Below are 11,846 nucleotides of genomic sequence, written 5' to 3' on the forward strand. Positions count from 1 at the left end.
GAAGACAGACCTCTTAATTAGAAGAGATGATTGTTTGTCAAGCAGCATAGCCATTTAATCTAAACTAGCCAATAAAACTAACAAATGTTTTCCATTTGATCGGATAATACTTTCCAAAAAAGAACCTCCCTAAAATTAGAGTTGGTGAAGGGTTTTAGTTTCTGTTTTTCCAGGAGAATAACAGCATTCAACTAAGGAATCTTAAGATCATTAGACAAAAATGACATGTAGAGAACAAGGACAAATCATTCAGAAAAAAAGTCCCAAGAATTCTTTATATATTTTGGAGATTAGCTCTATGTCTGTGGCAGGGTTGGTGAAGATCTTCTCCCAGTCAGTAGGTTGCCTTTTTGTCTTAGTGACAGTGTCCTTTGCTTTACAGAAGTTTCTCAGTTTCAGGAGGTCCCATTTATTCAATGTTACCCTTAATGTCTGTGCTGCTGGTGTTATACGTAGGAAGTGGTCTCCTGTGCCCATGTGTTGTAGAGTATTTCCCACTTTCTCTTCTATCAGGTTCAGTGTGTTCAGACTGATATTGAGGTCTTTGATCCATTTGGACTTGAGTTTTGTGCATGGTGATAGATATGGATCTATTTTCATTCTTCTACAGGTTGACATCCAGTTGTGCCAGCACCATTTGTTGAAGATGCTTTCTTTCTTCCATTGTATACTTTTCGCTTTTTTGAAAATGAGGCGTTCATAGGTTTGTGGGTTAAAATCCGGGTCTTCTATTCAATTCCATTGGTTGACTTCTCTGTTTTTATGCCAATACCAAGCTGTTTTCAATACTGTAGCTCTGTAATAGAGTTTGAAATCAGGGATAGTAATGCCTCCAGAAGTTCTTTTATTGTATAAGATTGTTTTGGCTATCTTTTGTTTTGTTTTTCCATATAACGTTCATTATTGTCCTCTCAAGGTCTGTGAAGAATTGTGATGGGACCTTGATGGGGATTGCATTGAATCTATAGAGTACCTTTGTTCAAGAAACTAGACTTTAAAATGCTAATTAACCCAATTAAAACTGGGGCACTGAACTGAACAGAGAATTCTCAACAGAAGAAGTTCAAATGGCCAAAAGACACTTAAGGTCATGCTCAACCTCATTAGCGATCAGGGAAATGCAATTCAAAACAATTTTGAGATACCATCTTACACCTGTCAGAATGGCTAAAATCAAAAACACCAATGATAGCCTATGTTGGAGAGGTTGCGGAGTAAGGGTACATTCATCCATTGCTGGTAGGGATGCAAACTTGTGCAACCACTTTGGAAATCAGTGTGGCGGTTTCTCAGGAAAGTCGGGATCAACCTACCCCTGGACCCAGTAATACCACTCTTGGGAATATACCCAAGAGAGGCCTTATCATACAACAAAAGTATATGCTCAACTATGTTCATAGCAGCATTGTTTGTAATAGCCAGAACCTGGAAACAACCTAGATGCCCTTCAATGGAAGAATGGATGAAGAAAGTATGGAATATATACAGATTAGAGTACTACTCAGCAGTAAAAAACAAGGATTTCTTGAATTTTGCATGCAAATGGATGGAAATAGAAAACACTATCCTGAGTGAAGTAACCCAGACCCAAAAAGATGAACATCGATGTACTCACTCATAATTGGTTTCTAACCATAAATAAAGGACATTGAGCCTATAATCTGTGATCCCACTGAGACAGTGGGGCTGATCTATTGGGAGCTCACCAAGGCCCCTGGACTGGGACTGAAAAAGCATGGGATAAAACCGGACTCTCTGAGCATGGTGGACAATGAGGGCTGATGAGAGGCCAAGGAAAATGGCACTGGGTTTTGATCAGGCTGCATGTACTGGCTTTGTGGGAGCCTAGCCTGTTTGGATGCTCACCTTCCTAGACCTGGATGGAGGGGGGAGAACCTTGGACTTCCCACAGGACAGGGAACCCTGACTGCTCTTCTGACTGGAGAGGGAGGGAGAGAGGTGGGGGGAGGGGGAGGGAGACAGGAGGCAGGGAGGCGGAAGTTTTTTCAATAAAAAAATGCCCCTAGAAAAGAAGAGTAAATTTATCTGTTGGTATATCACATTCAAACAAGATAAAGTTTCATAAATATTCCCAAAATTTTAATTTTGCTTTTCTCTACAGATATGCAATAAAAATGGCCTTTTCGTAGTCCAAGTCCAACTAAAGATTAAAGCTGACTTTGACGTTTGAGTATGACTCTCTCCCTTTCTAAATATAAGAATGCTTGTTAAATAAAATACAAAATGTGTCTCATTTCAGAAGAACAATTTGACATGGGACAGAAGAAAAACCAAAATTAAGGGACTATTGCATTGTCAATAACCTCATAATCCATTGGTTTAAAATGACTCTTTAACATCTTATTTTAAGGTATAAATATCTCAAAATTTATAATATATATTAAAATTCTTGTCATGATAGTAATGGTCATATAGAATACTAATTTAAAAAACTGTTTCATCTACCTCCCTATACAAGATTCTTTTTTTTCTTTTTTTTTTTTATTAAAAATTTCTGCCTCCTCCCCACCTCCCTTTTCCCTCCTCCTCCCCTCCTCCCCACTCCACTCCTCTCCCCCTCCTTCTCTAGTCCTAAGAGCAGTCAAGGTTCCCTGCCCTGTGGGAAGTCCAAGGTCCTCCCCCTCCATCCAGGTCTAGGAAGGTGAGCATCCAAACAGGCTAGGCTCCCAAAAAGCCAGAACATGAAGAAAGATCAAAACCCAGTGCCATAGTCCTTGGCTTCTCAACAGCCCTCATTGTACACCATGTTCAGAGAGACCAGTTTTATCCCATGCGTTTTCAGTCACAGTCCAGCTGGCCTTGGTGAGCTCCCAATAGATCAGCCCCACTGTCTCAGTGGGTGGGTGCACCCCTCGTGATCCTGACTTCCTTGCTCATGTTCTCCCTCCTTCTGCTCCTCATTTGGACCTTGGTGGGTCTCTGTCTCTATCTCCATCCATTGCCAGATGAAGGTTGTCACTCATGATAGTGTTTCCTATTTCCATCCATTTGCATGCAAAATTCAAGATGTCATTGTTTTTTTTACCGCTGAGTAGTACTCTATAATATTTATATATTCCACACTTCTTCATCCATTCTTCCATTGAAGGGCATCTAGGTTGTTTCCAGGGTGAACCTGATTTCTCTGTGTAAAACAGAGAACTAGCAAAGATGTAGAAAAAAAAAAAAACAACCTAGCACTCAAACAAAAAAAAATTTAAATGTCATTTTCTAGTGCAAAGGGATTAATCTTCATCGTGTTTATGGGTTTTTTTTTCTGACTGAAACAGATTTATTCAATGACCAACAAAAGCAACAAATAGACATAAGGACTTCCCACATCATGCTTCAATTCTCCCTCGCATCTTCTTGCCTTCTTTCTCGAACCTAGCCATAGTCAGCGCTGATTTCTGGCAAAGTTAATCCTTTTTTTTTAATTAATTTTTTTAGTTAAAAATTTCTGCCTCCTCCCCACCTCCCTTTTCCCTCCCCCTCCCCCCACTCCCCACTCCCCACTCCCCTCCCTCTCCAGTCCAAAGAGCAGTCAGGGTTTCCTGCCCTGTGGGAAGTCCAAGGTCCTCCCCCCTCCATCCAGGTCTAGGAAGGTGAGCATCCAAACCGGCTAGGCTCCCTTAAAGCCAGTACATGCAGTAGGGTCAAAACTCAGTGCCATTGTCCTTGGCTTCTCAGCAGCCCTCATTGTCTGCCAAGTTCAGAGAGTCTGGTTTTATCCCATGCTTTTTCAGTCCCAGTCCAGCTGGCCTTGGTGATCTCCTACAAGATTCTTGTTTTGAGTCTCTATTAGTTTTCTACAATGAACCATGATCATGTCAAATAGTGATCTTTGAAGTTTTCCAAAGAAGATGGGGCCCCATAATGGTGATTCCACAAGGGCTATGATAATACCACAAAACTGACAAATACAACCCAAAAATTGGCTTTGAACTATAAACTGCACAGAACAATTTTAAATGGCTAGGACTTGAGACAAGCCCTGCACTTTACCATTACACAGAGACTGGACAAATAATGATACAACTACCTCTCCCATGAATTGACAATTTACCCAAATTCTTCTTTTTTTAGGACCCCTATACAATAGGAAGTAAATTTAAGGAAACAATGCCCACATTCCTAAGATGTGGGGTGGGTTGTTTTTTGGTCTTTCATTGGGTTGTGGATATTTGTCATTGTTTAGGGAAACTGGTTAGAAGTTGTTATTGGTAAAGGTCAGGAAAAAGCCAAACAAAGGAGATTAGATTCAGGGTTCATATTTTGAAAAGAAAAAAGGGGATACAGGTAAATAAATAGGTAGATTATTGAATTTACTGTGAAAAGGAAAAGGGGAGGCTATAAATAAAAGAGATTATTGGATCTACTTAAAAAGCAATGACTAGTTTTAAATATTTTACACTGGATTGAACTTTTAAAGATTGTATGGAAATTTTGTATACTGATAAAAAATGAGATTAATTTTGTTAAAGCATTCTATGTGTGTTTCCAATCTTGCTCAAGGTATTGTACCCATACAGTTCATTTAACAATGTACCTCAAATTTTAGCCCCTGAAAGTTATTATTATCAAGTATTTAGAATAATAAGGAAATGCAGATTAGTAGTTAGTCACCCATTATAATCAAACTTGCAGTCATTTTAGTTATGTTTTCTAGTTCAAGCAGATATATTTTAGGTACACAGGTTGTCTTCAAACCCTTCATGCAAGTGCAGAATATGGCATTTAATATGTTTTAATAACATAACTTCTTTTTCTTTAAGGACAATGAGGCATTTCTGCTTTTGGCAGCATCAATCTATATTAGAGAAGATGATGGGCATCAAGGAAACTCCATATAGAGAGTACTTTCTATGTGGCTCTTGCCTTAACTGCTGACAATATGCTAATTTTACAAGCAGAATACAAAACAAAGTGATTGGCAAATCTTGTCAAGAAAAGGCAGGGCAGTACTTCAAAAATCCTCCTACATAAAAATGTCTGTACAACATTCTTGCCCATTAAGCCAAAGATGAATGTCCTAGTGTTGCATAGGAAACCTGGGCGACCTACCAGTGAGTCACCTCTTTCTGTCATTTCTCACATATTTTGGAAGTTGCTTGCTCATACTTCCTGCTTACTTAGATAATATTATTTCCATTTTGGATCTTTGAGGGAAATGAAGGTTTGATAGGCAGAGTTTTTCTTGTTTACCAGACACATAAAAGAAACTAAAGAGGTATAAAGTGTATAAGGCTGAGAGATTTCAATAATAGTTTTGAAGGTAATGCAATTCGGTATAAGATTTTGAACTTACCACGACAAGTTTGGTTTCATGAGATTCTCAATAGGAAGATGGAGGCAAATATGTTCATGATGGTTTCAGTGGGCAGTGCACGACATGAGTTATATCTCATATCAGGTAACACTTATTCAGTAAAGGTCAGCTATCAGAGACTAACATTTCTGTATCAGTGACTACCTTTTGAAACCATTGTTGGCATTTTATACCAGCTTTGTTTAATTGAAAATTATTTCTATTAGAATCAGTATATAATAACAAGCTAACAACAATTTGTGAAAATGCCTTAGGAAGGTGAATACAAGAAAAAATTATAAAATTATTCAAAAATCTAATTATCAAAAGATAGAATTAAGAAAAGAGAGCTATTTACAAACAAGGGAATATATACAACAGTGTGTCATGTCAGTTATCCTTCCTAGAACAGTTTCAACATCCCACAAATCCCTTATGATTTAAAATTCTATCTCCCATGGATTTGTTTGTGCATGAGTTTAATCCCTTCACTTCAAAAGCATAGCTGGGCAGATCCCTGAGATTTTGACACCAGCTGGGTCTCCATAGCCAGCCAGTAATATATAGTGAGATTCCATCTGAAAAATAAATCCTATCTTCACATATTAAATTTGAAAAAAATAATATAAGGTTTCTAATTATGTTCCTCTCTGTGTAATTCTAGTTAATATAATATTAATGTCACAAAAACCTATATTCTGTAATATGTTCAGCTTGCTTGTCCTAATTTCAAGACCAATTTTTCATAGGTATTTTAATATCTCTTTCCATGGTTCCGTAGATTTTTAAGAATACAGAGTTCAATTTAGTTTAATTTTCTTTTTATTAGTTCTTATTCTGTCATGGACTTTTTTGGTTTTTTTTTGATAGGTGGGTGCATAACATGAATTCAATATGGAAACTATAAAATTTTTTAAAACTTTACAGCATCATTTCTGAATGCTCTATTTAAAATGTATATGTTCATTTAAACTGACTTTAAATTATATATGACAATATGAGTGTTCAATGCATAGAAAAATTAAGATCTTCTGAAAGTATTTCTCATATACAGTATTAATGCATTCTCTATAGAATAGTTTCTATATATTTATATAAGTGTAATTATGAAGAGCTTTCAAAAGTGAATGTGCATTTTGTCTTTTCTTTACATGAAGCTGGATAAATGCAATTATTTGATTTGTTTCTGTATGTTTTTTGGGTGAATGTATGTGAGAACATGTATAAAATGCAGGTACAAATTCACATGCCTGAGAGGCCTTCAGGAGGTGTTAAAAGATTTTTTTTATAGTTCTTTACCGTGTTTTCTTAAGGAAAGGTCTGGGACTGGGTCTTTAGCTAGTTGTGTTAATCAAAGATTCTTTGCCCAGTTCATCCCCAGCATCTGTCTGGTTCTGATTCAGCAACAGTAGGTAAAAGATTATCTACCATACCTGGATTTGAGCATGAGTAATAAGGAACCAAACAAAGGACCTTATTATTACACAGCATGTCCTTTTGTGCATGGAGCCATCTCCTTAGTCTTGTAAATACAAAAATTTATTGTTTATCAGAAACCACTACCAGCCTCCTCCACATTTTCTTTATGGCATCTATCATTTCCTTATTTCTGAAAGTGTACACCATAGGATTGAACAATGGTGTAAGGACATCCGTAAATACAAACACATTTTTCTCAAAGGGGAATGGAGATGTAGGTCGGGCATATATTAATATACAAGGAACAAAGAAAAAAACTACAACAGCAACATGGGATCCACAGGTGGACAGAGCCTTACGTCGTCCTTCAGAACTGTGACCTCTCAAAGAGAACAAAATGACACCATAAGAAATAAGCAAAAGCAAGAATATAATGATGCAGATAGAGCCACTGTTGGCAAACACCAAAATTACAAAAATGTGTGTGTCAGTGCAGGCAAGTTTCAGCAATGGGAACAAATCACATATGAAATGATCAATGACATTGGGTCCACAGAAGGGCAATTGCAAAGTGAAGACAATTTGTATGGTAGAATGTAAGAGTCCTCCCGCCCAGGCCACCTCTATCAGAATGCCACAGAGTCTCCTGTTCATAATGGAACAGTAGTGAAGTGGCTTGCAAATGGCCACATAGCGGTCATAGGCCATGGCTGCCAGGATGATGACTTCCACTGCAGCAAAAAAGTGCGAAGCAAAGACCTGTGCCATGCAACATTCAAAGGAGATGGTTTTTCTCTCATGAACCAAGTCTGCAATCATCTTTGGTGTGACAACAGAAGAGACACATATATCCAAAAAAGATAGGAATGCCAAGAAGAAGTACATAGGGGAGCCCTGCAGTGCAGGACTGTAGATAATGGTCACCACAATCATCATGTTACCCACAACAGTTGCAGGATAGACCAATAAAAATATAAGAAATAATAATTTCTCCATATGGGGATTCTGTGAAAGTCCCAGGAATATAAACTCAGTGACAAAGCTCTGGTTTTGCATGATTTTATAGAGGACTTTTAAAGAAAAATATATGAAATCTGCAATTACAAGAAAAATAAATCTTAAAAATTTAGACTAAAGCTTCAACAATATGTTGCATCTTTATGTAAAATTATCTTGATTGATTTTATTACTACTCAAAACAATGACGGGGACAGGTTTTTTTATTTTTAAAAAAAGTTTTGTTAGTTATAGCATAAAATTATGGTAGAAACCATTGAATAATTTAAAATAGTCACAGGTTTTAATAATTTTGAATAAAACCATTGTGATAGATAATTTCATTTTGAATTTTCAACTTTTGCCAATTTCTAAATGTTTCTTGTAATAAAATACTTAAATTCAATTGGAAGCCATACATTAATAATATACTGATGACTAAATACTATTAATTGTGTTTGTCATCTGCAATGCACAAGGCTATGCTGAGTCATCTGCAGTGGTGATTTGAAGCTCCATCTGCCAAAAGAGGAGATAAATGTACTTTTAAACAACATTTTAAATATTTAAATGTTTTGTTTTACAGCATGAAGTGTATTAGAGTTCACATCAAGCAATCTGCTCTTCATAACTCAGAAAGTTTTATACAAGGATAGCTGCCATTAACATGATTCTAATATTAATTTTTTAAAGTCATCAATTTTCTGTGTGTTCAGAGCTTATAAAAATGATGCTGTTGTCTTAGTAACTGAAAGGAATCAAAAAATGAGACAGGGCAAAACTCAGTCTCCTAGTCAAAATATGCGACATATACAAAAATTTTTAAAAAATTTTAAGTTCAAAGAAATAAGATGTTAAATTTGGATTTTAAGAAAAACCATCCATGATCTCTACTGAGAATCAACAAGGTAAAATGGTAAAAATATTCACTATTCAGATAGTACACTCACCTTTCCTTGGGGAATAAGGCTAAGGAGGTCTGGTACTGCAGAGGTCTCTGGTTCAAGTCTTCCTCAGCGGTGTGTCCCTTGCACCTTCTCCTGTGGAGGTTGTTGACTCTGGCCTGTTTCTGTAGATGTCACTTGCCTGGGCCTGCTGCTGCTGAGGTTCCTGGTTTTGGGCAGTCCTGCAGAGGTCTCTGGCTCAGACCTACTCCCTCGGAGGTTCCAGACTCATGTCTGGACCAGTACACATAATGGATTCCAGCCTATTCCCTCAGCAGTTGCTCCCTTGCACCTACTCCTGTGGAGTTTGCTGCCTCAGTGTATAACCATTCTTTACTGAGGTTATGGATACTGGTATGGTTCCCATGATCCACTGTCTAGGACCACACCCATGTGCATATGGACAACAGTACCTGAATTCAGTGAGTTATCGAGAGAGAGAGAGAGAGAGAGAGAGAGAGAGAGAGTCATAATGTTGTAAGAGGTATGTTTCATTTGACTTGGGAAGATTTGGAGAGTGGATTAATGGCAGATATATTCAATTGGATACAAGTATCAATGTTTAAATATATAGAAATATATATATAAAGACTAAAAGTATATTAAAATTAGCCTATGGTAATTTTATGGTAAGTATAAGGAAAATTGATCACTCCTAAAAAGCAACCACCACAACAAAATCCAACTTATTATAATATGTTATTTATCACAGAAAAAGTAACAGACTGCATGATCTCTGTTCATGAAAAAATGATTTGATAGTTGTTTACATTGGTGGGAAAATTGACAAGATCTAAGTAGTCAAAGCTGGGTTCAAACTCACCATTTAGCTTAGGATGACCTTAAACTCCTGACGCTTTCTCCTCTATAATCAAAAGCTGTAATTAAAACATTCTGTAAATATACCCAGACAATTCACAATTTTGTATCAAGATATTCTTCAGACTACATATGAGTATTTATTTCAAGATTATTTTAAAGACATGGTGAAGTGAAAACTGAATCACTCAAAAGACAAATGTCTTCTCAAAATTTAAAAGTTATATTAATTATAATGAAATCAAGTTATTCCAGCAATACTTTTAGAAAATACGTCGGCATCAGAGGTGTTTGAAAACCACAAGTCTGTTTATCTTTGTATTAGTAAACTCAGTCTTCAAATTATATCCTAAAAGTAAAATCAGTAATGATCCAGTGTCAAGTCAAAACATAGAATTATCTAAAATGCTCCTAACAGGGATAATTGTAGATAACAAAACTACAACTCAGTATTACATCACATGAAGACCTCAAACACAAAGCATTTTTATAGTTAGTTACGTCAGAAATTCAAGAAAAATTACATGGCCATTTAGTGATAGTGTTACTATACTTTACAATATAAAAGTGAATGATAAAATTATATATCTTATAATATATAAGTTGCTACTATTATGGAATATTTCAAATTAATCATCAAAATTACAACCCACAAAAATTAATGTTTTTGAAGTTTTGAAAAGGTTGTAAAGTTTGCAGGCCATTCACCATAGTAGTGAACTCATATGCTGACAGTATAACATCTCATATTAATGTTTTGAACAATTATAATTTTGCCTTAATTGACCATAACGAAGAGAAAACCCTATCCCACCCCTATACAATCTTGATTTTCAAATCCATATATTCATACAAGGACCAACTGACTCTACTAGTATTTTTCCTGAAATATCTCATGCCCTTCTTACCCCTAAAAGTCACATAGTTGAATATTCAAAGGCTGTTCCTGATCTTTACATGTCTACCACAAAAGGAGCTGTGGTCTCTGTGCCATCTCCTTGTGGAGTGACATTGGGACGTCTTCCTTGTATTCAACTGTGCACATTCCCCCACTATTCCCTTCCCATGCTTGATAGCATTAAAATTAATTATCATACCAATCTGTGTATTTAAGCACCATGCACCAAACAACTGAACTACTGGAGCATATCCAATTTGTATAAAGATAACAAGATTTCTTTGTTAATACAAAGTGTGAATGACATTCAAATCAGCCGTAGGGACTAGCGGAAATATCATTCTAGGAAGCTGATTTGACTATATTACAAAATAATGTTATCACCAATGGTAGCAAATAAAAATCTTACATGAAATTATCTTTATAATAAATTTCACTCATGAAGGCACTCATATTTTTATTTCATACTGTTAAGTACCAATAAAATATTGCTTGGTTATAAGTATAGCTATGGAAACTCCTTTCAGCAGCTCTCTAAGAAATACTTTCTCTTTGGGTAACAATGAATTTTCTCTCTTTTCTCTCTTCATGACTGCTCTGCAGAGTCCCCTACATGTCCAAACATTCATTGTCTCGCTATTTCTGAAAGGTAGGAGAACAGACATTCCACTGCTTCTTATCAGTTCCTTCAGAACTGATTCTGAAACCTTTCTTTGAATGACTTGGTAATTTGGATACTTAAGGTTTCAGGCCAGGACTAAAAACACTACAGCAGTTCTGAACTTCATCTAAGATTTTTTTTTCTGAGGTAGAAACCTAGTGCTTGGGAGAAATTAAGTTTACTTAAATTGTGGTATTCATTTTGTGACCTTACTGAGTCCATAATGCCTTTCTTGAATCATTTGTTACTGTGTAGCAGTGTAAAAAAGTACATTTATATTTGTTTGCAATATTGTATGGAGTTTAGCACAGCACTTCAATATACCATGACTAGTGTTTATTCAATCTCAAAGCCTATCACATTTTTACCTAAATATAGAAAAGGCGATTTTTTTAATTCACTCTAATTAAATATACTGTTAGAAAAGCACATAAGATAGTATTGCAAAGATAATATAAAATGCAAAGCATTGATGCTTTCTACATTACTTGATTTCTATTATAGAGATAAAAAGGTGAGAAATATGCTTCATCACATTAAGCATGAAAAAAGTAAGAGTCATGTGTAAGTGCCACCGTTCTTTTTACATTTTTCTTGATCTCTATTTACTAAGGATTAAATTAAGCATTCCACTAACTCACAGCTGAACACTTAGAAGGTGGTCTTGATGGGTGCTGCTAGGCTTTCTCTTAGCATTAGTCAGCCTCAGTAATTGATAGAATATTCAGTCTCGTGTGTGTGTTATGTGTGTATTAAATCTAGTAGCTTAGTGAAGGTTATTTACGTGCAGAAAACTGTCTG

At 36.1% G+C, this 11,846-nt stretch overlaps 1 protein-coding gene across 1 annotated transcript; it reads right to left on the reverse strand.

Moving 5' to 3' along the window:
* Positions 1-6,847: 6,847 nt before the first annotated feature.
* On the reverse strand, positions 6,848-7,807 carry LOC126513618 (olfactory receptor 4C15-like). Its single transcript, XM_050162102.1, has one exon. The coding sequence runs from the start codon at positions 7,781-7,783 to the stop codon at positions 6,848-6,850; it is 936 nt and encodes a 311-aa protein (XP_050018059.1). The 5' UTR covers positions 7,784-7,807.
* Between the last annotated feature and the right edge of the window lie 4,039 nt (positions 7,808-11,846).

This window comes from Alexandromys fortis, unplaced genomic scaffold (genome assembly GCF_014885135.2).
Source record: "Alexandromys fortis isolate MF-2015 unplaced genomic scaffold, M_Fortis_MF-2015_v1.1 scaffold_128, whole genome shotgun sequence".
Lineage (NCBI taxonomy): Eukaryota > Metazoa > Chordata > Mammalia > Rodentia > Cricetidae > Alexandromys > Alexandromys fortis.

Bases quoted from the DNA above. Each gene is read 5' to 3' on its own strand.
- LOC126513618 (XM_050162102.1), bottom strand. From the start codon at position 7,783: ATGCAAAACCAGAGCTTTGTCACTGAGTTTATATTCCTGGGACTTTCA.